This window comes from Rhinatrema bivittatum, chromosome 4, assembly GCF_901001135.1.
Source record: "Rhinatrema bivittatum chromosome 4, aRhiBiv1.1, whole genome shotgun sequence".
In the NCBI taxonomy this organism is placed as follows: Eukaryota; Metazoa; Chordata; class Amphibia; order Gymnophiona; family Rhinatrematidae; genus Rhinatrema; species Rhinatrema bivittatum.
The window spans coordinates 480,035,069-480,060,907 of NC_042618.1; the positions used below are offsets into that span (position 1 = coordinate 480,035,069).

The 25,839-nt window shown below is 47.1% G+C and overlaps 1 protein-coding gene across 1 annotated transcript in view; it reads left to right on the top strand.

The window, feature by feature from the left end:
* PIK3C2G (phosphatidylinositol-4-phosphate 3-kinase catalytic subunit type 2 gamma) overlaps positions 1 to 25,839 on the top strand; it is a 183,699-nt gene that overhangs the window by 147,435 nt on the left and 10,425 nt on the right. The window contains 7 exon segments of the mRNA XM_029597544.1: positions 1,786 to 1,966; positions 4,605 to 4,712; positions 4,962 to 5,054; positions 8,173 to 8,302; positions 10,513 to 10,649; positions 11,328 to 11,497; positions 17,234 to 17,390. Of these exon segments, the coding sequence (XP_029453404.1) occupies positions 1,786 to 1,966; positions 4,605 to 4,712; positions 4,962 to 5,054; positions 8,173 to 8,302; positions 10,513 to 10,649; positions 11,328 to 11,497; positions 17,234 to 17,390 (976 nt within the window).

Below are 25,839 nucleotides of genomic sequence, written 5' to 3' on the forward strand. Positions count from 1 at the left end.
GGATCTTCCTACAGATCGATGCAGCGTAACACGGGTCACAAAGCCAGGGGGGATAACGGCCCGGCAGGCCCTCGTGCTCCTTTCTGACTCTGTTTCTGCAGCTGAGCCTCGTGGCCCAGAGAACCTGAAACATTTCAGTCTGTTTCTTGCTTGATTTAAGAAACACGGCAGCCCAGCCCTGAGGAAGGAGCTGGGTCCCATTCCCTGTGCGGCCCGGGGCTGGGAGTGCTGCAGAGGCAGCGCTCACCACCACCCCCCAGGGGATAAGGGAGTCATGGGCACTGCTCAAGGATGATGCCAAATTCAGGGCATCTATCAGGAGCCCTGGCGCCCGGCCCTCAGCCCATGGCAGTCACTGGAAGTCCTGCAGGGATATAACACAGGGCACCAGATCTCACCGCTGCTTCCAGCCAAGTTGTAAATGCAAAAAGGGGTTAAAAAAGGTTGGGGATGGGGGAAATGGATTAGAACACAAAACACAAAATATACACGTTGTTTGCACTGTTTGAGTTATATGTTTGCTGGCGCTGAACTTCTCTAGCAGGCTTTTATTCTGTTTATATAATGCAATGCAAACATATGTTGTTATACTTGCAAAATATAAATAAAAAAAAAAAAAAAAGGCTTATACAGTTGTTGTTATACAAACGACTAAATGAAACAACAATTTGCCGGCTGGTACAAAATATTTTGACAGTCTACAGATCCAAAGCAGAAAATTGCTTTAAGGAAAACTTCGGTTGTGTAAGCATCCCATGTGCAAATGCACCGCCTTCCGAAGCTGTGCTCCTGGGGTCAGTGTATCCTCAGCTCCTGTAGTCTCTATATCGCGGAACAGACCAGAAGACCTTAAAGGGCAGTGCCCTGCTGTTCGTCCATCACAGACACTCCCTTTAGGAATCCTTTCTCCTCCCATAGAGCTCACTGAAAGACATGGTGTGGTGTGCAGGGAGCAAGCCGGCTCTCTGAGTCGCTCACCAGCCTCACATGCGCCTCATGCTTGGCACGCCTTCGGCGGTATCCTCAAAGCTTCCCTCTTCACCAGAATACTACAAGTAAGAGAGTACTGTAGTACTGAGGCATGCTTACAAAGTTAAGTATACACACAGCAGTACAGTGAACGGGGGAAGGCTAAGAAGCGCTAGCTGCGTGTGGGTGGCTTGCAAGACAACGCCAGTCACCTCATTGAAGCTGACTGCAGAGCCTTTTCTCTTCCTCTTCTGCAGGATCTGCTCACACTGCGCTGGTAAATCACACCCTCCTTACAGAATAGTTCCCATTGTATAAGACCCAATAGGAAGTTTGATTTAACCCAGAGAGGACGGAAAGCTTTCTAGTTCAAGCTTGGATTTAAGCCCCCCCTGAATGTCAAGTGCATGACATCAAATCAATTAGAAACTTCCCCATGGTCATAGCTGCAATGTTGTTCTTTTATAAAATCCCTGCACAGTGGGGCAGAATCAGGAGAAGATGGAGGTGTCTTAAGTATCAGCCCTGGGCGGCAGGGCCGGCTGGGAGCTTAGGCGGCTGTGTTATGTGCTAGGAAGGAGGCTGAAGGCTCCTCCGCTCTGGAGTTTCCTGGGCCATGTACAAGGCAGAGTGGAATTAAGAAAATCTATTACTTAGCAGACAAACTTAATGACTGCCAAACTGTTCTCCTCGGTCTAAGAATGTGAATTCTTTGCAGCCCCCACATACAAATCAAATTGATTGTATTTATTGTTTCTGCATGAAAGGTTTTTTTAAAAAGTCCCCTCAGACGGCAGAATCTATTTCCCCCCTCAGGCTGCTGAAGGCTGCAGCCAGCGAGGCTCACTTTAAAAGCTGGTACCAGAAGCTGTTGGCTGCACTCCAGTCTTCTGCCGGAAGAGCCATGAACGAGGAGTTCTCCAAGGAGATGAAACTTGTCAAAATCTTGGAAGATCTGGCTGTGAAAGTCAGGGCAGCTCACAACTCAAAACGTCAGGTCAGTGTGCTTTCTGCCTTTATCTTTTTGTTTGCAGCCTAAATCAGTCATGCCCTCAGCCCAACCTCCTGAACATCCCCCCTCCCCTCGACAAGAGAGCCTGCTATACACAACAGGAGCAGAACTGGATCCGGAAACTCTCCACAAATGAGTTTTCCTATGCTGGATGCCAGTGCTACGTCCATTGCAAAGTCTGATTCGACTGTAAACTGTGGCCATGCCACTGTTCATTTAAATGTACTGTAATCCACCTTGAGCCCAGCTTTGGGAAGAGGCAGAATATCAAATTCTCCTACATAATAATAAGTAAAAATAATAGAGAGCAGTATGAATTCATAGTGCATGATAACAGTCGCATGATGGAGGTTTGCACTGTGAATCACTAAAGTGGAATCTGCCCATCTCTGTTACTGATTCCAAACCTGAGGTGGCTGCATTCGAGATAATTTGCAGCACAGAGGAGAAAGCGGTGGCTGAAGAGAGGAAAGAGAAAGATGGGGGCAGGTAAGAGAGAGGAGGAGAAGAAGCTGAAGGTGGCGGGAACCGGAGGTGACATTGATAAGATCTGAGAAGGAAAGGGACAAGTCATAGGGAGATAAAATACCAACCTGCGAAGGCAGGAAGGACATCCAATGTAGGGCGCTCTTGTGTTGTCGTCAACAGCGCTATATTCAGATCACCGAAACTTTCAAAAGTCTGCACTCATGGTTAGCTTTGCACAGGTAGCCTCCTTTCACAGATTCTGCAAAGAAGGGAAAAATCGGCCTTAACTCCGGATCAGGATTCTTAGTGGGGGCAGTAAATGCGTTGCCACCTTTTTATATCCTCTCCGTGTGTCGTGTAACAGTTCTATTGTTCTGTAAAGCATCGTACATGGACATGCATGGCTGCTCTCCTCCACGATAACCAGAGTCCCCGGCTTCCTGCCGCACATTTTTCAAGATTCTGTGACAAGAGTTGGCAAATCCTCTGGCAATTATATGATAAATTTGCATGATTTTACATAAATATTCACACCTCTAACTAGGCAAAAAAGTTCATTTTCTATTGTAAAAGTATTCGTATTGGGTTTTTTTAAATATTTAAACTATATATAAATAAAAAATGTACCAAGTACAAAAATAAAAAAATTATCAACTTAAGACAAATATAATAAACTTTAAACTGTGAAATGTCACTTTTGTTTTGCATTTAAATAGTGCGACCATCCTTTTTATATTTTCTTGGAAAAGTCCAATCCAAGTATACGAGCTACTGTATGCTAAAAATGCCCTCAGCATCGGCAATTTGTCATGCTGTTAATTGCACAGAATGATATCTGCACATATATTAGATAAATGGTAAGAGATACAAAGTTTCAAACTTGTCCGCAGTAGTGTCAGTCACCAAGGCTTCTATGAATTAAAATGAATGCCCTCTCTGCTGTGAAACACCAGCAGTTACAGACTTACCAACACACCTCCAGGTCTTTGTAAATGGTGTCCGACTGATCACATATGAAGGTGCAAGAAGCTTTGTATAAAGATGAAGTTAGCTTGTTGCTGAATATTTGACAAGCTGCCACAGAACCAACACTCCTGAAAGCTTTCCCGCCTCTTAATACAATCTTCTGAGGAAAGCTACAGGGTTCTTACCTTCCTTCATTCTCTGCTCTTGCTCCAGCCCCTTCCACCCTTTCCTTCTGTCCTATCTCCGCAGTGTATGTACGGTATATATCTCTTTATTACACTGCCACCCTGTGTCATCTTGTACTTAGATTTCTGCATGGTTTTTAAGTGTCCTTCCCTGATTGCTAATAGTTGCTCTTTGAATGTCTCTGAACTTCTTATTGGATGTGTTCCTGTTTGCTCTCTCTCTCCCTCTGTGTCTCATCTTCCTAGTCGTCCCTTGACCGGAGGCATGTTGGTTCTGTTTGCTGCCTGGAGGGACTTTTAAGTTAAAAAAAAGGCTCTTCGCAAACTAAAAGGTTATCCTGAATCCTTTTCTTCAAGCTCCTAAGAAGCATCTCTTTTCACCTTTTTTCCTACTCCTATTCAACTATTCGTGTTTATTACTATGCACCATGGGCCAGATTTTAAAAGGGTTACGCACCGGGCCTATTTTAAAAAGGCCCGGCGACGCGTGTAAAGCCCCAGGACGCAAGTCCCGGGGCTTTTCAAAAGGGGCGGTCCAGGGAGGGGCGGGGCCAGAGGCCTCTGACAGAGCGGCCATTACTGCTCTGTCGGAGGATCGCGTGCCGGCAGGCGGACGGTGCATGCAACTTGCGCCTGCCCAGAGGCAGGCGCAAAAGGTAAAATAAAACTTTGTGGGGGTTAGAGTAGGGCTAGGGGGAGGAAAGGTTAGAGGAAGGGGTGAGAAGATCAGGTTAGGGGGAAGGGAACAGGGGAAGGCAGCGTGGCTCTGTGCACCCCCTTGCACGTGCCGACCCCTGATTTTATAACTTGTGCACGCAGGCATAGGTAACTGGAAAAGAGAATATGGCATCTGATAAAGATTGCAAGAGCCACCTGGCCTGCCCATTTGCTCCATGTCAAATACCGCAGACCCTAATTCATTCTTCAGTGTTTCCCTACTAAGGATTCTCTGTGCTTGTGTCAGACTTTCTTGACTTGTGGTATCATTTTTTGCCATTTCATAGGAGGTTTTAGAGGCTGAGACCAATCAGCTTGAGAGATTCTTTCAGGAGGTGAGCAGCTGTCGACTTCCCCTGGACCCCGCTCTTCTGGTACAAGGAATTAACAGAAAGGTAAAGTCCCTCAGAGGTCGATGTGCAGAACTGGTGGATACACAGTACCTGAGTAAGGGAAATAAGGCTCATAGTCCAGTAAATGTCCATTTATATCTGCACTGGCCCAAGGGCGGTCTTTCAGCTGGCATGGGCAGTGTTTGGCAGCTCTTGAGATATTTTCTGATATTATTAGCCTAAGAATGTGTCTAAAGATTGCCTGGACCTGCGGCTGAACTCTGGATCACACTTTCTTTCTCTTTCTGTAAGGCATGTGCATATTTCTCGTCTAATGCTTTCCCGGTGAAAGTGTCTTTCATCAATGCGGATCCTCTCGGCAAACCTGTCAGTGTCATTTTTAAGGTAGGTGGGCTACAAACGTGTGCAGGTGCGGTTCAGTTAAATACCCAGTACAAAGGGATTTTCTGACTTCCAGTGCTTCTGGAGAGTTTTGCAGTATCTGGGGCATTCCTCCCCATTAGGCTCTGTCAGAAGAAGCAATTTCAGAGATCAAAGTCGGATGAGCGTGGAGAAAGAGGGAATTGCTTCCGTACAGTGAGCACTAGAATGCCCTTTCCTTCTATAACACCAGCTCCCCTCTCTTTAAGGATGCTCATCGGTGCACAAGTCATTGCATTTGGATTTCCTGACCCTATGCTTCTGTCCTTCTGGTGTCATGAGAGACTTCTCTTGTAAGGAGGATTGTCCCTAACAGGGTCATTAAACGAGAGCTCTCATGCTCTAACAGTTCATATTTGTGCCCAGTGTGACAGCTTTGAAATCCTAATGGGGAGAACAATAAAATTACATCACACACCAGTTTTTCAAAAGAACACATTTTCCCATGCTGATAACATCATTGCATAGAGTTAAAACTATTTTCGTGTCACTCAGGAGTTGTGCAAGAGTTTGGACTGCACCAGTAGCCTGAGGTTTTGGAGTGTGAATTTCCATGAAACTTGAAGTCCACAAGGAAGACAATTTTGGGAGTTCGGAGCTGAGGGGGTTAATCAGCTGCACAGTATCAGCCTGCAGTGGGCTGTTCCTTTGCACAGCTATAACCTTGGGAGCGCAGCTGGCATTAAACCAGAGCATATTCTGGCCTAAAGCAGGCATAGCCTACAGTAAAAATGAGCAGAGTTATGCAATGCAGAGTAAAAATCCCAGTCAGCTCTGTCACTGGATTCCATGATATATACAGCATGTACCATTAAAAATGTCTTACGTATGTATGGTCCAGTGCGATGGTCAGTGGGAATGCCTGAACTGGTCGCAACTCTGTTATTCTGAAGACAATTACTGCTGATTCCCCACCTAGGGATACCCACTAGGAATGTGCATTTATTTTGAAATGACTTGAAACAGGCAATGGAATAGGCAATTTCATTCCATTTTGTGTCAAAATGAAATGAAACAAAAAACAAAATTTGTTTTTAGTTTCATTCCTTTTCATGCCGGGAGTGTAGCACCATTTTTTAAATCGGCTTTCCCAGACTTTCTCGCATTCCCTGCTGGCATCCCCAGCCTTCCCCTCAAGACCACCAGATGCTCCTGGCCCACTGGTGCTGTTTCTCTTAATGACTCAGCCAACCCAAAGTTTTGTTGTACAACTGACCAAGAGGCCAGTGCCATTTTGTTGTATGGCAAAATTTCAGGGTAGCCGCACCATTACGAGAAACAACATCGGCGGGAAGAAGGGATTGGATTTTGTTGCTGCCCCTCCGGGGCAAGGACCCTGGATGTGTGGGAATGGAGTCTGGGTGGGAGGTATCCACGGGGGATTGGAGAAAGGTCAGGTGGACCGTGGGGAGTGAAAAAAAGCCCAGGGAGTTGATTTTAAAATTGTCAGCTGGGTTTTGGTTTTAGTGTGCACTATTGTAAAACAGCCCTCACAAAACCAAAACGAAATGAAACGAAAAATAAGGAAACAAAATGAAAGAAAGCAAAACTGCTATCACCAACAAAATGAAAAAAATACACATGTACACCCCTAATAAGAACATAAGAAATTAACATACTGGGTCAGACCAAGGGTCCATCAAGCCCAGCATCCTGTTTCCAACAGAGGCCAATCCAGGCCATAAGAACCTGGCAAGTACCCAAAAACTAAGTCTATTCCATGTTACCATTGCTAATGGCAGTGGCTATTCTCTAAGTGAACCTAATAGCAGGTAATGGGGACTTCTCCTCCAAGAACTTATCCAATCCTTTTTTAAACACAGCTATACTAACTGCACGAACCACATTCTCTGGCAACAAATTCCAGAGTTTAATTGTGCGTTGAGTAAAAAAGAACTTTCTCTGATTAGTTTTAAATGTGCCCCATGCTAACTTCATGGAGTGCCCCCTAGTCTTTCTACTATCCGAAAGAGTAAATAACCGATTCACATCTACCCGTTCTAGACCTCTCATGATTTTAAACACCTCTATCATATCCCCCCTCAGTCGTCTCTTGTCCAAGCTGAAAAGTCCTAACCTCTTTAGCCTTTTCTCATACGGGAGCTGTTCCATCCCCTTTATCTGTACCTTCTCCATCACAATTATATCTTTTTTGAGATGCGGCGACCAGAATTGTACACAGTATTCAAGGTGTGGTCTCACCATGGAGTGATACAGAAGCATTATGACATTTTCCGTTTTATTAACCATTCCCTTCCTAATAATTCCCAACATTCTGTTTGCTTTTTTGACTGCCCACAGCCTGCAATATTTATGTATGTATTTATTTATTTATTTATTTATTTTATTTTTTTTTAATGAGTTTTATATACCGTCATTCGGTAAAGCCATCACAACGGTTTACAAAAGCTCAAAATGCAGGATTTTTAACAATTGAGCAAAAAGGGATAACAGGAAGTATATTAGACAAAGGAGAGATACTCAGTTGCAAAGATATTAACTGGCATTTGCACTACAGGTTGCACTAAGGGGTGCACAAAGGGGAGGGCCCCTTTGTCACGCACCTTCGGCGCGCGACGCACGGCACGCGGCGCCTGGTGGCAGGGCGCTTTTCAACGGTCGGAGCTGCCCCTGGTGACATGGGGGGGGGGGGGCTTCCGATCGGGTCTCTGCCTCACATTGCAGTTCTGTTTTTTTATAACCTCTCAGCATACAGTTGAGAAGAACGTCTTTCTTGAACACAAGTTTGTGAAATAACTTACACACTGGGGCTAATTTTCTGGCTTCGCTTCTGAAGCCTGGTATCCAACCTTGAAGACCTACAAAAATCAAAATCTTATTTATTTATTTATTTATTTAAATTTCTTATATACCGGCATTCGCGATGGGAGTCGCATCATGCCGGTTTACAAATAACAAGGTGTGACAAAAGAATAAATACTTAATAACTTAAAACATTAACATGTGATAGAAGAATAAGATAGAAGAATAAGAATCTTGACTCTATCTATGTCTCTGTCATGACCATAAAAAGTAAAATATGCTAGGAACTAAACCTAAGCTTCCTCCGTGTCTTGTCCAGGCAGGAGATGATCTGCGTCAGGATATGCTGGTCCTCCAGATCATTCGGGTCATGGATAAGATCTGGCTGCAGGAGGGCCTGGATATGCATATGATCATCTACAGCTCTGTATGCACCGGAAAAGATCAAGGTCAGTAGAGAGTGTGGTGCAGAGTGCCACCGACGTTCATCACACACACACACACACACACACACACCGCAGTCTCTCATCATCCCGGACCACTTTTACCGATCCCAATGAATTCAAATATTATCGTGAGCTATGCACAGAGAATGCTTTACTTCCTTCCAATTATGATTTTCCCCTTCCCTAGGCGGTGATGGATTTTAAAAATTCATTTTCTCAGCAGTTTCAAATACATTCTGGTGCCGTGCTAGAACAGACCATCCATGCCACACGCCCGGTCAGCTCCAGTGAGCCTGCATGTCCAGAGGGGGAAGAGGAAGAGGCAAACCACTTTTCTTTGCAGAATAACATCTGCTGCAGCTTTACTGAACGAGGAGTCGGGCGTACGCCGGGGGTCGCCCAGTGGCCAGGTTAAACAGCAGCTGCGGCTGACCGGCAAAAGTGGTGGCTGAATATTCGGTGAAATGTAACCGCACAGAACTCATGCAGCCATTTGTGCACGATTTAGCCAGTTAGCGCCAAATATCATGCTAAGCAGCTAAATTTCAAAGCACGCTCTGAGTCTAACCCCATTTTTGTCAGGCTAAATCTGTGCACACAGCGATTTTGCATGGATGGGTTTTAGCACCACTCTGGGGCAGGGAAGGGGTGGAATTTTCAACCGGTTTGATTTGTGAGACTAAAAGCCAATTTTAACCACATAAATCTTTTGAATTTTGAACCCTTAGTACCAATTTCTTAACAAGGGGCTCTCAGCAGCAACGTGGATGAATCACGCGTTTTCTTTCCATAAAATTGGTTGAACAGGGGCTCTCGGGAGCTGATGCCTGCATATCTGTGCTTTGGGGTTTTAATAGAGAAGCACTGATTGAAAATCCTGGCAAAATAAAATACAAAGGAAGAGCATTGTAATCGTGCTTTCCACCAAACCGTGCATAAAGCTGCCGGGGCAGAGGCTGCGGCCAGCGTTCTGTAAATCATGCTGACCTCAAGCACTACCAGTCTCAGAGCTCAGGACCTCAGCTGACCAGCGCTGCTCATCACTACAGGTCACGCTTGTGTAGGCGGCTTTTATCCAATCAAGCTAAGACATTAGAGCACAGGAGCACAGGAAGTGCCATGCTGGCTCAGATCAAGCCCTTATTTCCTTCCAGATTTGCACCACTCTTCAGAGGCAGGAAGATGCATGTTTTACCCTGATTTAAATATTGTGAGGTCCATATTCAGAAGATTTAGCAGCCTACCTCAGAAGTTAGCCGGCTAAATGAATATTTGGGCGTTTACCTGGCTACATTCTAGCGTTCTGGGTGCATAAGTGACAGGAGTTGAGCTGGCAGGCTGGTAATCAGCTAACTCCGATATTCAGAGTTATCCAGTTAACATAGCCAGCCAGGTCTGGTTGGGCCGAAGAGCTGTGCTGACCTTAGCCCGTTAGAGTTAGCTGACTAACTTTAAGATAAGCTATATTCAGTAGTGCGGTTCTATCATTGAATAGACCTCTAAAATTAGCCGGCTAACTGGAGGATTTATCATTTCGCTATAGTAATAGCAATAGTCAGCAGGCGGCCGCATCATGGCGGTGTGATTTCGCTCTCCGCGGTCGCGGCCGCGCTGCACTCTATCACCCCCGTAGCGCCAATGAAATAGCTGTAGCTATTTCCGGTGCTAATGCGGGCGATAATGTGCGGTACGATATCTCCCGCAGCGCTACAAGCCCCTCACTTTCCTTAACCCCGCCTAAACCCTGCCCAAACTCCTCCCCTTTCCCTAATTTTAATTTCCAACCTGCAATGCGGTAGTCATTGTGTGCGTTAGGGCGTTATCACGTGCAACAGGGCAGTGGTCCCCAACCCTGTCCTGGGGGACCACCAGCCAGATGGGTTTTCAGGATATCCACAATGAATATGCATGAGAGAAAATTTGCATGCACTGCCTCCATAACATGCAAATTTTCTCTCATGCATATTCATTGTGGATATCCTGAAAACCCGTCTGGCTGGTGGTCCCCCAGGACAGGGTTGGGGACCACTGCCCTGTCGCACGCGATAATAGTCCATCGTGATTTGAAAAATGACCCCCTAAGTTTTCTGTGTGGACTGTATGTGAATATGGATTTCAGTATTTCTGTATGAGTTTATTTCTTTAATGTATATATACCCTTTTCCTGGTTACATAACCACCCACATAAATATTCCTTCTTTGTGTTTGTCTAGGTCTAGTGCACATGGTCCCAGATGCTACTACTCTAGCAAAAATCCACCGACAGTCTGGAATCATAGGGCCCTTAAAAGAAAACACTATTAAAAAATGGTTTAGTCATCACAATCCTTCACAAGCCAGCTATAGGAAGGTAAGTTAAACACATTCGTTCTGTTCTAGGGAACTTCCTTTAGTGTCGTCATGTTTTGCAGTGAATGAAACCTGAGTAATTTTTATGACTGCATTAAATGTTTTCCTGTATTCTTAGACCAATAGTCTAAGCAAATCTGCAGCACTTTTGCCATGAAAAGGTGAAATGCACTTGATGGCAGACAGCAAACATCTGGGGTGTTCCCTTGAGTTTTGGGCCCAGATTTGTGAAAAACCTGCTCTCTCCAGACATGGGATAGTCCCTTAATATACACGCAGCCGAGGTTCTTCATGAATTCTGCATGAGATGGCTGCCAGCATTTAATTTAGCACCATTAAGCATTCCAAGTTTATAACAAAGTCATTTTCTTAAACATGGAGGCTTGTCCAGGCTCCAGGGCCACCATCTGACCTTGGTTAAAGTGTCCCAGACTCCTTTATAATGCCCTTGAGAGAGTTAGATATGTTTGGGGAGGGATCAGGGAATTCCTATCACCTGCGACCTCCAAAGATAGCCAGAATGTAACTTTTCCTGAGATAGTGCTATGCTTTATAAGAGGGTCAGCTCTGGGATGGGCTGTTCTAAAACACTGCTTTAAGTGGCTTTCCAGAAGGGTTTGAAATCCTGTGCTTCTCTTCTTTCTGCTTTGATTTTTACCTTGCTTTTCTGGTTAATTAGGCGATGAATAACTTCTTTTACTCCTGTGCTGGCTGGTGCATTGTTACCTTTATCCTGGGAGTCTGCGACAGACACAGTGACAACATTATGCTGACAAACACAGGCCACATGTTTCACATCGACTTTGGAAAGGTGTTAGGTCATGCCCAAACATTTGGACCCATAAAAAGGTTGGTTCCTAAGATAACTATTTTGCTTTGTAATCATATTGTCAAATGGGTAAAAACCCAGATCACCCTAAAGCTGATTTTAACCCATGGGTAAAAATTATTAATACAAAAACTGCAGGGGAGATGCTGCTCATGACGGCTGTGCATTGACTTTGTCCCTTAACTTTTACTTACAATGTATGGGCGTAAATTAATGACTAAGATTAATCCGCCAATGACATAAAGATGAAAATGCAAGAAATATATGTTAGGTTGCGTCCCCTTCCAGCCAGCCGCCCCCACATGGCGGCACCCATGCGGAATAGCATAAGAGTACGACAGTCCCTGAGCGTGGGGACCTTGACGGAGACGGCAGGCAGCCAGAAGCCCAGCAGTAACAAGGTTCGGCATACAGATGTACCGGACCGTGTTACCTCCTGCCTGCGTGAATAGAAGAGGAAAGGGAGCGTAAATATCCTCAGATTCCGCACAGGAGTTATCACCAGGCAATGCGGCATGAAACTGGAAAACATGAATTCTTTTCTCTTATTTATGGGGGTGACAGGCTGAGCCCATTGCATGCAGGGAGATGTAGTTCTGATTCCCCGAGAGTTGCCCAAGGAAAGCCAGGCTGCATCCCCTGGACACAGAGCCATCTCGAGCCCATGCACAGTGTGCAGACTGTAAACCGGGGGGGGCAGCGCCTCTGTAATCACGTAAGATAAGTTGAGGATTGCTATATTAGAGCTTGTTAAAGCTTGTGTTGTCGGGTCATGGGAAGTGAAGCCGAGGTCCAGCTGAAGTCGAGGATGTAATTGAGATTCCTGCGGGGGGGAAAGCTGGAAGCTGCGGTGCCTTCGGAAACTTCATTATCTGCTGCGGATGTTTAGGGTCAGTCACTGGGGTCACGCAGGAAGCAGAGCAGACCCTCCACCCACCCACCCAGGGGGGACACTGGAAGAGTTCCCACGAAAATCTGGGAAGGCCTTTCCAGAGAGGGACTTCTCACAGCCGCAGGACCATTTCGTTTTAACCCTGAAAAGCCTGCTCTCCCGGGTCGGGGTTTTGGAAGTGCGCACAAGTAATGGAAAGTGAGAAAGAGATCCCTAGAACAAAATGGTGACGTTAGTGTGCAAATCTAGAGGTGATCTGTGGCGTGAAGCCAGGGACATGTGCTCCTGTTTTACTGTCATCCCTGCACTTTCTCCCCTGCTCCATTTGGCTTCTTCTGGGCTATGGCACCGTCTCCCCCTCCTCCTCCACCCCCCCCCCCTGGTAGGTATCGCCATGGCGGAGCATCCTTTCCCTCAGGGGCTGCAGCATCCCCAGTGCGGGTCAGTCCAGGAAGCAAACCCTGCGCTTCCATCCGGCAGGACACAGCACTAGCACTATATGTGCACCCTCCCACCTTCATGTTAGCTTTTACCATACTAAAATGTGGCAGCTTTCTACTCTTGAACTATGTAGTGTGGTGAACTGGAGTTCAAAACTAATTTGGGATAACATTATAAAAGATCCCAAATGCCAGTAGAAGAATTCAAATCTAGGTTAAGTAATTTTTCAGTGAAAATATTTTTTCTAAAGATTGTCTCTGGCCCTGATTTACCTGTAGTATTTTCTCATCCCTAGCCTTCTGTTTCTCCTTTCTCTGCAATGTTATGCTTCTTCGTGTTACGTTTCTCCACGTGTGGCCACGTTTCTCCCAGGCTGCTCTGAGGCCTGACACACTGACATTCAGAGACGTGGCTGACACACAGTGGCTGGCTGTTTCCCCAGGTGCTTGCATTATTTTGGGAGGTAGTTAATGCACAAGCAGGCAAACAAAACACAGTTCAGTTTCTGCATCATTCTGGTTTTAATGGAACAGAGTTCCACTTGCAGATTAAATAGATCAGTTAGGAAAGGGGTAAAGGTTGGTGTCCACTTCGTGTCAAGTGCAAAGAGGATGAAACAGCAACAGATGTTTAAAAATGGCATTGGTGACTGCCTCCACAAAATAACTGTATGCGACCCAGGATTGGCTAAAGGCTCTCCAACAATATCCAGTCCAATCAATTAAGACTGGTAACCGGTAACAGCTGGGGCATCTGCACAGGAAATTAGGATTTTCCCCTCCATCCCCCATAACTGGATTTTCACAGGATGGTGCACTCATGATAGTTCACCCCTACCGGGATCCTTCCCTGTGGCCCTTCTACCAAAATGGGTCCCCAGGCTTCGTTCATTAAAGGGCCTGTCCAGCAAGGCGTGGTATGTGTACAGCAGGGAAAGGAAGCGCAGGATCAGCCCCGTGGTACCTCTCAGTCAGTGTATGGCCGTGGCCAGGAACTTCATGGGGTTAAAGGGCCTGTCCAGCAAGGCGTGGTATGTGTACAGCAGGGAAAGGAAGCGCAGGATCAGCCCCGTGGTACCTCTCAGTGTATGGCCGTGGCCAGGAACTTCATGGGGTTAAAGGGCCTGTCCAGCAAGGCGTGGTATGTGTACAGCAGGGAAAGGAAGCGCAGGATCAGCCCCGTGGTACCTCTCAGTGTATGGCCGTGGCCAGGAACTTCATGGGGTTAAAGGGCCTGTCCAGCAAGGCGTGGTATGTGTACAGCAGGGAAAGGAAGCGCAGGATCAGCCCCGTGGTACCTCTCAGTCAGTGTATGGCCGTGGCCAGGAACTTCATGGGGTTAAAGGGCCTGTCCAGCAAGGTGTGGTATGTGTACAGCAGGGAAAGGAAGCGCAGGATCAGCCCCCTGGTACCTCTCAGTGTATGGCCGTGGCCAGGAACTTCATGGGGTTAAAGGGCCTGTCCAGCAAGGCGTGGTATGTGTACAGCAGGGAAAGGAAGCGCAGGATCAGCCCCGTGGTACCTCTCAGTGTATGGCCGTGGCCAGGAACTTCATGGGATTAAAGGGCCTGTCCAGCAAGGCGTGGTATGTGTACAGCAGGGAAAGGAAGCGCAGGATCAGCCCCGTGGTACCTCTCAGTGTATGGCCGTGGCCAGGAACTTCATGGGATTAAAGGGCCTGTCCAGCAAGGCGTGGTATGTGTACAGCAGGGAAAGGAAGCGCAGGATCAGCCCCGTGGTACCTCTCAGTGTATGGCCGTGGCCAGGAACTTCATGGGGTTAAAGGGCCTGTCCAGCAAGGCGTGGTATGTGTACAGCAGGGAAAGGAACCGCAGGATCAGCCCCGTGGTACCTCTCAGTCAGTGTATGGCCGTGGCCAGGAACTTCATGGGGTTAAAGGGCCTGTCCAGCAAGGTGTGGTATGTGTACAGCAGGGAAAGGAAGCGCAGGATCAGCCCCGTGGTACCTCTCAGTGTATGGCCATGGCCAGGAACTTCATGGGGTTAAAGGGCCTGTCCAGCAAGGCGTGGTATGTGTACAGCAGGGAAAGGAAGCGCAGGATCAGCCCCGTGGTACCTCTCAGTGTATGGCCGTGGCCAGGAACTTCATGGGGTTAAAGGGCCTGTCCAGCAAGGCGTGGTATGGGTACAGCAGGGAAAGGAACCGCAGGATCAGCCCCGTGGTACCTCTCAGTGTATGGCCGTGGCCAGAAACTTCATGGGATTAAAGGGCCTGTCCAGCAAGGCGTGGTATGTGTACAGCAGGGAAAGGAACTGCAGGATCAGCCCCGTGGTACCTCTCAGTGTATGGCCGTGGCCAGGAACTTCATGGGATTAAAGGGCCTGTCCAGCAAGGCGTGGTATGTGTACTGCAGGGAAAGGAACTGCAGGATCAGCCCCGTGGTACCTCTCAGTGTACGGCCGTGGCCAGGAACTTCATGGGGTTAGCGGCACCATTTTGACAAAGAGTGCCAGCAGGACAGGAGCGAGGAGGGAGGGATCGCTGCTTTCCCCATGAGACCACCAGGATTTTAAGTGAACATTGGGGGGGATCGGGAGGGGTCGAGCAGGGACATTTTTGGTCAAGGCAGCAGATCGCCTTAAGTGTGGGTGGGCTCTAAGAGGACTTGTTACTAATTTTTTTTAAACCGGTCAAGACGAGGCAGGGGGTTGGGAGAAGGGGATCCCACTAGAAAGATTCCAGTGTGGGGACCTTTCTGGGGCCCCCTTAATTTCCGACCCCGGAAGCATTGGAAAGCGTTTCAGAATCCCAGTGCCCCCGAGGGAACGTCAGCAACAGTTGTAAATCTGACCTTTTGGAGTAGCGTGACGCGTGAAGGTTTTTCATGTGCCGCACCGCTCATTCCCATGGCTCGGGATTAGAAAATCAAACGTTACGCATGCAGTTTGCTTGCCCCAGCTTTTTCCGCAGCTGAATGTCCACACACCGTGGAACCGGCCCTCACTTACAGTAGCATTTCAGAAGGGCATTTTCAGTCAGGTGATTTCACCAGGGTAAATACTTATTAAATGCCACCGAAATATGGTGTAAGTATGTAAGAGGTTTGGAGTGGTATGTGCAGGGTCTGGGACAGTATATGTGGAGTCTGGAGCAACATGCATGGGGTCTGGAGCAGCATATGTGAGCATTTGCAGGGTCTGGAGCACCACATATGGGTTCTGGAGCAGCATGTGCGGGATCTTGAGCAACAAGTGTGAGAGATGTGGGGTCTGGAGTAGCATGTGAAGTGTCTGGAGCAGCATTCATGGGATCTGGAGGAGGAGCATGTGTGAGCATGTGCAGGTCTATAACAGCACATGTGGGGTCTGGAGTAGCATGCCTGGGGTCTGGAGAAGCATGTCTGGGGTATGGAGTAGCATGTGCAGGGTTTGGAGCAGCATATGTGGGGTCTGGAGAAGCATGCCTGGGGTCTGGAGAAGCATGTCTGGGGTATGGAGTAGCATGTGCAAGGTTTGGAGCAACATGTGCGGGCTCTGGAGCAGCATGTGTGGGGTCTGGAGCAGTATGTGCAGGGTCTGGAGCAGCATGTGTGAGGTGTGGAGCAGTGTGTACAGGGCCTAGAGTAGCATGTGCGGGATCTGGAGCAGCATGTGCGGGATCTGGAGCAGCATGTGCGGGGTCGGGAGCAGCATGTGCGGGGTCTGGAGCAGCATGTGCAGGAGCAGCATGTGGGGTCTGGAGCAATATGTGCGGGGTCTGGAGCAGCATGTGGGGTCTGGAGCAGCATGTGCGGGGTCTGGAGCAGCATGTGGGGTCTGGAGCAGCATGTGCGGGGTCTGGAGCAGCATGTGTGGGGTCTGGAGCAGCATGTGGGGTCTGGAGCAGCATGTGCGGGGTCTGGAGCAGCATGTGGGGTCTGGAGCAGCACGTGTGGGTGCTTGTCTGATGATGGAATGACATCCCTTGTACCAGCTGGAGGTCTTAGAGCATAGGGGGCTGTGTCACCCTATTCAAATTCTTTCCTCATATATCAAAGTTACAATACAGACTCTGAGTCGTATTCAGCAAGACCTTCTCTCTCTTTTTCCCAAACCTTGTTTTATTAATGTCTGCGTTAGCATTAATGAGCTTTTGCTGAATGGAGTTAAACTCACGCTGTGACCGGCTGGACGTGAACAGTTATTCTGACATGATTTATTGTATATCTGGAACAATAAAATATGGTACCAGAGAGACGGGATACATTTTATTTTTATTTGAAGATGACAGTTAAATAAATGAGTGTCTTACAAAATATCCTACAGGCTTAGAGCGCAGTGGCTTTTGCCAGTGTATGAGGCACCATGCTGGACCCCAGTGCCCTGGCACAGAGAGAGAAACCTCCCAGAGGGAGAAACTTGAAAAGAAAAGTCTGAATGGTAAAGCTCACGAAGTCTTCATTTGTGTTCCTGGCTTGTTTGAAGAGACCGGGCTCCCTTCATCTTCACGTCTGAGATGGAATACTTCATCACGGAAGGAGGGAAAACCCCCCAGCGCTTCCAGGATTTCGTGGAGCTGTGCTGCCAGGCTTACAACGTGCTCCGGAAACGCAGCTACCTGCTTCTGAACCTGCTGGAGCTGGTAAGGCGATTGCACAAAGTCTGCCAGTGCATGGCTTCCAAAGTTTAAATGTTCAAGGCTCAGCCATGGACTGCCCCGTGCAGTCTTTCGGTATCTGAATGTTGAAACATGTCGTCTCTCCAGACATTCATTCTCCCTCTTCCCATACACAAAGGAGAATGCACAAGTCCATTGAGTTTATCACCACAGAAGCAGAGATATTAGCAGGCAAGGACCCAGTGGTCCAGGCCATCTGTCTATGGTGCTGCCGCGGGTCCTCCTCAAGCTGCAGCCCCCATCATGCACAAAACAACCGATATTATTATTATTTCATATCCCGAGCAGAGACGTGCCTTACGCTTACTGTCACTTTCACTTTACCTTAGCTCACTGTCTCAAAATAGCACACACTAAACTTTGAAATAGTGCACGCAAAGATGAAGAAAGTGCACACGATGTATGCGCTTAAAGCTGGGTTTTATGTGCGTAAATGGGATTTTGACAATTGCTAATTTTACGCATGGAATTCCTTTGAAACTTAACTTCACAGAGCTGAATTTTCAAACGGTTTTAAGTACGTCAATGGGCTTCTCAGAACTGCTACATTATATTCTTTTGTTTCTGTGTAACTCCATTGAAAATTCACTCTTTTAGTGCGTGCTATTTCGTTTTAGCATGCGCTATTTTGTTTTAGTGCGTGCTATTTTGTTTTAGCATGCGCTGTTTTGTTTTAGTGCGTGCTATTTCGTTTTAGCATGCGCTGTTTTGTTTTAGTGCGTGCTATTTCGTTTTAGCATGCGCTGTTTTGTTTTAGTGCGTGCTATTTCGTTTTAGCAAGCGCTGTTTTGTTTTAGTGCGTGCTATTTCATTTTAGCATGCGCTATTTTGTTTTAGTGCGTGCTATTTCATTTTAGCATGCGCTGTTTTGTTTTAGTGCGTGCTATTTCGTTTTAGCATGCGCTATTTTGTTTTAGTGCGTGCTATTTCGTTTTAGCATGCGCTGTTTTGTTTTAGTGCGTGCTATTTCGTTTTAGCATGCGCTGTTTTGTTTTAGTGCGTGCTATTTCGTTTTAGCATGCGCTGTTTTGTTTTAGTGCGTGCTATTTCATTTTAGCGTGCGCTATTTTGTTTTAGTGTGTGCTATTTCATTTTAGCATGTGCTATTTTGTTTTAATGTGTGCTATTTGGAAAAAGCGCGCGCTAAAATGAAATTAAACAAAAAAAGCCAGAAGAAAAATTAAAATGTTTGTCCTGTTCATAAGTAAACTCATTAATATATTTAGTGCCAAACTGTTTAGCCTACTATCTTGGCCCCCCTTCGTCTGGAGTATGAATTACTCCTCATGCTTGGGGTGTGGAGTATCACATGAGAAATTTATCTTCAGGTTCTTGGCCTGAGTGGGGGATGAGACAGGGTCCCAGTCACCCCAATACCACAAATCTGTGCCCTTCCCAAACAACCTCTCACTTGTGGCAGCACAGACCGGATACAATCCTGACGTTAGAATAAAGCAGTAATTAACCCTTTCACTAGTACTGTGTAAGTAGACAGTAAAGCCAACCAGAACATTAAATTGGAAAAGTAGAGTAGGAAGTATGATATAAGCTTGCAGTTTTCTTATTTTAAACCAAGCAATGCAAAGACAACACTGGGCATGGCCTGTTAGTCAGGGTAAACAACACACTCCTATGGATAATAAAAGAATGAGGAACGCTAATAGAGAAAGGTTGGGGGGGAAAGCAGTGAAGTACTCAGCTTTCAAAAATTGTCTTTACACCTGAATACTTAAAAAGGGGGTGGGGGGGGGCGGGACAGATCCACCCCCAGATCACCAGTTTGTAAAGGGTGCACCCTGTCCCAAAACCAAATTGTGTGGAAGAAAAAACAATCAAAAAATGAAGAAATCCCTCTTGATGATGGAGCTAGCCAGATGACAAAAGGCAAGGAAATAAACATTTTCCCTCCTCTGCTAAGATACTCTCTGTGCAAAGTTTAGATTACTTAACTCTGTCTCTTAGGAAGGTGATCCAGCCATGTGCTCCTAGGCCTGGATAGCTCTGAAAGGAAGTCTCTCAGTATCTCAGCTCCTGGCATCTTTGTCCCTTGTTGGGATTTTACATGTAGCTCGGCTATGAAGCAAGAACAGCAGTCTGTCTTTCTATTTCTTCAGAGCGCAGACTTCTGTCTCTCCCTCTTGATAATTTAGCTCTTCAGGAGAAGAACTGATTGTGGGGCTGCCAGATGCACTGCTCTGTTCCTGGCTCCTGGCTCCAACTCCTGGCCATCCCTGCCCCTCACACACAGACAGAGCCAGCCAATATGCATCTTTTCTTCCTTAAATGGTCTCCCAGCATTCCTTTGGCTTCCTCCTCTGCTGGCTATGTAGTGCAGTTCTCTGGGCAGGCTAAACAGCACCGCCCTTTTCCCAACTTGTTAATACTGTGAGTGCTGGATGCTGGTTCTCGCAGAACATTTGTCCTTCACAGGAGAGCATACTGGGGTTTTGATGTATTTTTATATTCCTTCACCTTGGCTGCGGCGGCTTGCAGTCTCTGCAGGTTTGAAAACTGCTTTTTGACAAGTCCAAAACACATCCCTCAGATCCAGACACAACTTGGTCCACACATGACAAGCTTGTGGGGGCAGGAACCTGGTTTATAGTAGTTTGCTACTATATTCTGTGGCTATTTTGTTAATTTAATGTAATGGCCAATGACCAATACAAAAGAATAGAGCTGCCACAGTGATATTCTTAAGAAATCAACACAAAAGAAGAAAGAAGGGTTCTGGTCATTCATCAGCAATCTACGGTTCCCACATCCTGACTTATCTTTCACACAAGAAGCTCTCAGCATGCAAGGACTATCCATCGCTTCAGGCTGTGATCAATGCCCCAGACAAGAAGTGGCCCACTGGGAGCTGAACCACGCGTGTCATAAAGCACCTATAATCATAGGGCATTTGATCTCCTATAATTATGTCATTAAACAGATGTCATATGCCATAAGGCACCGATAATCCAATAATTCAAATGATTTAAAATGCAGAATTACATCTCCAACTTCAGCCGCTTCTCTTTTCCACTTATTTTTTTCCTCTTGTAGCAGACGCAGTTGAGATTTCCGAGGCGCGCCTGTGCCACATACAGTAAATCGTGCTCTCATTCTCAGCAATGATTAGACGAGCTGAACGAGGGGCACTAAAGTGATCCTCCTCTGTGCAACCTAGTCCTAACATTTACCGTGCTCTGCAGTGATAAATTATGAAGGTGTTTGTGTTGTGCAGGGTAACTGCTGGCAATTTCCAGCAAGCTGTGAATCTTGAGTACAGTTTTCTTGTCCCAATATGGAGTTAATGCTTTTGTTCATGGTGCTGAGCAGCATGTTTGCAGATATCAGCTGTTCTGCAATTGCTCCTGGGAGCAAGGGAAGAAATAATCCATGAAGTTCCCATCATTGTGAAAACCGTAGAAACATCTGTGGGAAGCCCACATGAAGAAATGCATCATCATAGCCTGCAGCCAGGGTCTCTCTCAGCAAAGAGATCGATGAGGCAAACTTACAGAGGGTCGCAGGGTCACGAGCAGAGCGATTACAAATAGAGGGAATGTAATCCATTTACAATGGCAGAGAAAGAGCGGAGAGAGGCTGATGATCCACAAATCTCCCGCTATTCATCCACAAGCCAAGTGAGATTTTTGCTAATTGTGATTTGTGAATTCTGGTTTGTGAGTTGTGGAGTGACGGGGAAATTGGATTAATACAGAGTGATTTCCCCCATCTCCAAGTTTCTTATCTGCATTTCTTTAAATATAGACATAAAGGTCAACAAAGAAATGTAGGCCGTTTTATTTATTTATTAATGCACGCTGGTTTCACTTTATCATTTCACACACTGATCTTGTTTTGGCTGTTTACGGAAGATAAAGCAGATGAAGCCTTATCTATCTTCCCGCCATGCTTTCGTGACATCTAGGTTGGATTATTGCGAATCTCCCTATGTGGGTTTACCCCAGAGAGAGTTGCACATGTGACTCCTGCCCTGAATTCTGCTTCCTGTGCCACTGGTAAAGTGTCCTTCCCCAAACTTTCACTTATCCTCTAGTGCAACTGAAGGGCATGGCTCTATGTCTGCCTGTCTCCATAGGGGGCGGGTGCCCTGTGTAAATACACGTCTGAGATCAGCTTGGGAGTGTGGCTCTTCTTCAGTGGGATTCAGAGGGAAGGACCCGAAGTGATTCTGAGAATCTCTGTAAACCTGCTGGTTCTGCCAGTCCAACAGTGCTGTTTGGTACCAGAGGTTCTGGAGAGCCAAGGGAAATGCTTCTAGGTATTTGGCAAAAGGCACCTGGGAGGAAGCATGGACACTAACTACAAGAACAAAGATACTTTCGCCTTCTCTGGAAATGTCCTCGTGGGAAGAATTCAGTGATTTGGCACAAGTACTGAGGAGCTTATGTTCTGCAGAATGACTAATTCACAAGGGCTGTTAGTAGAAGAGAATTGGATCTTGATACAATGCTAAAGGGAGAGGAAGAATAACGTGTGTTTATTTTGATGCTGCCTTTATCTCTGCTGTCCAATCCTGTGGCTTATCTTTTTGTGATTTTAATGGCTCATTGACTGCAGGCAGGGGCGGTTCTATCATGAGGTAGAGTCAGGTGGCTGCCTCAGGCAGCACAATTTTGGGACTGGATAAACACTCCTGTGGTGACCACCTTACCTTGCTGAAGAGCAGAGCCGTTCTTGCTGCGGCCCAATGAGCGAAGATCCGGCAGGGCCATTCCATTGCAGCCCAAAGATTGAAAGCTCAGTGGAGCTCCGGCAGAGTCCACCCCACCACAGTCCAAAGATCAAAAGCCTGGCTGGAGTTGGCAGAGGGCAACCACTGCGGCCCAAAGATCAAAGGCTCAGTGGGGCTGCGGTGGAGCCCATCCCACCACGGCTCGAAGTCAGGTCCTGTAGGTCACCATGGATCCCATCCCGCAGCAGCCGAAGAAAGGGGGAAACCCTAAAAGAATGTGTGTGTAAGGGAGAGTGAGAGCATGTATGTATGTGTATGTGTGTGTGTGTGTGTATGAGAGAGCCTGTATGCATGTCTGAGTGTGTGTGTGAGACAGAGAGAGAGGGCATGAGTGAGTGTCTGCATGTGTGTGTGTATGAGAGAGAGCCTGTAAGTCCTAGCTGTACAGACGCCAGTCCTATCACCCCGGGGTGTGGGCTCTTCATCTCTGGGGGGAAGGCGTGGGTGGAATCCCTTCCCTGTGTGTTGCTATAGCTCTTCGGGGCAGGCACACTGAGAGAACAGGCCGGGCTCACTGGTGGGGAGTTCAAATTAAAAGTTTACTGTGATTTGTCCAAAATAGTAAGATGCCTAAATGATTGTGTTCCCGTGGAGTACTGAGCTGAGGTCTGTCTGGAAGTCTCTCTCAGTACATGTCCTGAGAATGGGTTTCCCTCCAGGTGGGAGGTGCATCTCATTTCTCCACAGTACCTGAGGTCCATGTGCGCTCCTGCTCTTAAAATCCTGCCATTGTCGCGTGTCCTCTCCAAACTCCCTTTAACAGATGATCTCCCTGGAGGAAAGGCATCACTAGAATTCAGTTCTTTAGTCTTTCCAGATGTAGAAAAAAGGAACTTCCTTCCCCAAAAATCAAGTAGGAAAACAGAAACCTGTGAACAATACTCATGGTCTCTCTCTTCACCTTGAGGTGACTGCAGCCTCCTCTTGATCTGGACAAAGAGTTATGCAGGACCCCCCTGGCCACCCCAGGCAGGGGAAACAGCCTCCCAGTCTTGGACAGAGCTCCCCTCCAGGGCTGGGCAGTGTCTCCCCCTTCCTGTTCTAGGCTGGGCCACCTGAACTCCTCCTCAGCTGTTACTGGAGTGAGGGTGCGCCCCTCTCCTGTGCTCGCCACCCCAGGGTCGTCCACACAGACAACCAGGAAGGCGGCCATTTTGGTAGTGGAATAATCTCTCTTGAGGATTGGATTACTGGAGCACTGTCTTACTTTAAGGAAGAAGGCGAAGGCCTGGTTATTTTGCTACTGATTTAACTGTGTGTTATATTGTAATGAGGGGAAGCTGGACTTTATGGTTGATGAAAGCTTGTTTTACAGATGTTTGTTGCTGTATAATGGAATTTGGAAATGGGGTGGTTGATGGGTGGGATCAGCGTTGCTAGGGTAGTAGGGAGTAGGTGTATTTAATTTTATTTATTAGATGCTGTCTTATTGTAATAGCCTGTTAAGATTATATGCTTCTTGTCTATTGTATGATTTATATGAGCAATCTACATTTTGTAAATCTCTTCAAAACATTTGTTTGTAGCATTGGCTAAATTTGAGCAAATAAAATGAAAGGCATTTATACCTGACTACCCACTTACCCTTTCCAGAGAAACTTCGAATAAAAGAAGCAATTTACAAAACAGCAATTCAAAATTAGCAAAGAAAATGAAGCAGACACCAGCACTTAGTGCCCTGTAGATTTTGATTTCTGCACATTCTTGTAGACTAACCTGGCAAACACTTTATCCATTACTACTACTAATGCTTATCATTTCTAATGCGCTGCTAGACATACACAGCACTGGGCAGCTACTCATAAAAAGAGTCCCTGCTCCGTGGAGCTTACAATCTAGTCAAGACTAGCAGGCATTACAGTCACGACTATGGGAAATGTGTGTTTATTATAGAGAAGTGGTTAGGATTTTAAGATGGAGAAGTAGCTAACAAAGAATCCATAGAGGTGCATCCCACCTAACCACGGCTGATCACTGCAACTCCGTACCACCCCTAGCCCTCCAGAACACCTCACAAAGGCCATACTGTCCGTGGGAAGACTTCAAGTCAGGCATTCTTCTTAGGAGAAAGGAAGAGCAGATCCCTCAGCCAAAAGAACGGGACACAAAAGAGCTTTTGTTCTTTTCAGACCAGAATGTCACGATGCTACAGACCTGCAACTAAAGTCAAAATCTACATTTTATATAAGTGTTGTAAACTGTGAGGTTTGGGTGGACCCTTGGACACTGTGGCAGCTGACCACGCCTACGGGGAGAAGTCCCGTGAGGGGCCACAGGTCAGGCTTAGCTCAGGACACACAAACACAGAGTTTGATCTTTTATTAGACTGTGTAAGGAAGCCACCAGAGGGGGCAGTAGTGAGCAGCTGGAATAGCCCGGCTGGGCTTGTAGTCCCTCAGGCGCTGGGACAGTGACTCCTCCGGTAGCAGTGCTGTAGTGGAAAGAACTGAGAGAATGAGTACCGTGGAGAATATACAAGACCCCAGTATGGAGATCCCCAGGGTAGGGAGAGCAGACCCTCGAGGAGCGAGTACCTGATCCCTGAGAGCTGGGAGGCTTGCAGATAATGTACTCATGCAGCGGTTCCACGAAGGAGATGGCACTGGGGCTGGAACGGAGGCAGGCCCTCGAGGAGCGAGTACCTGATCCCTGAGAGCTGAGAGGCTTGCAGATAATGTTCTCACGCAGCGGTTCCACGTAGGAGATGGCACTAGGGCTGGAACGGAGGCAGGCCCTCGAGGAGCGAGTACCTGATCCCTGAGAGCTGAGAGGCTTGCAGATAATGTTCTCACGCAGCGGTTCCACGTAGGAGATGGCACTAGGGCTGGAACGGAGGCAGGCCCTCGAGGAGCGAGTGCCTGGTTCCAGGGAACAGCTCTGAGGTGAAGATGGTAGTACTCACTGATGAAGATAGCGAATCCTTCCAGGCAGAAGAGAAGGTAGGAGTAGGCAGCGAGTCAGGGAACAAGGGCGTAGGAGTAGGCAGCGAGTCAGGGAACAAGGGCCCTCAAGGTGCGAGTACCGGTTTCCTGATAGCGACCTGGAAAGCAAGTGAGGCCCCCAAGGAGCGGGTACCCCATTAGCATTAGAGAGTCCAATAGAGATTGGAGAGGCAGAGTAGCTGGGTACGGAGAGCGAATCCCATCCGTAGGATTCCCGTAGGATAACCCTTGCTAACTCAAAGGCTAGCAAACATTGTAGGCTTTAAATATCCGGGCATCATGACGTCATCACGAGGGGACACCCCGGAGGTTCGCGCCAAGTAGGAAATAAGAAGAAGGGCCGCGCGGTGCACGCGCCCTATGGTACAAGCGGAGCATGGCGGGAGGCAGCACCCAAGCCGGTCCGGGGACGCCGGAGAGGACGGCAGGCAGACGCCGCGGCAGCCAGGCGTCCATCCGCAGCATGAGGAGGAGCAAACAAAGAGAGGTAGGCAGAGTGAAGCCGTCGGAAAGGGACGTTTGCAGCAATAAGAAACTGTAGCCAAAGGTTGTGTTCTTATGTTCTGAGAGCTGAGTGCGCTCCTCGAGTCCCTGTCAATTATTCCAGGGTAGTGAATGTCTAGCTAGGAAGGGAATGCCTCCAGTTGTGGAATAAGAGTAGTTTCTCAGCTTCTGGGTCTTGTCCAATTATTTATTTATTTATTTTTATTTAGACGTTTTATAT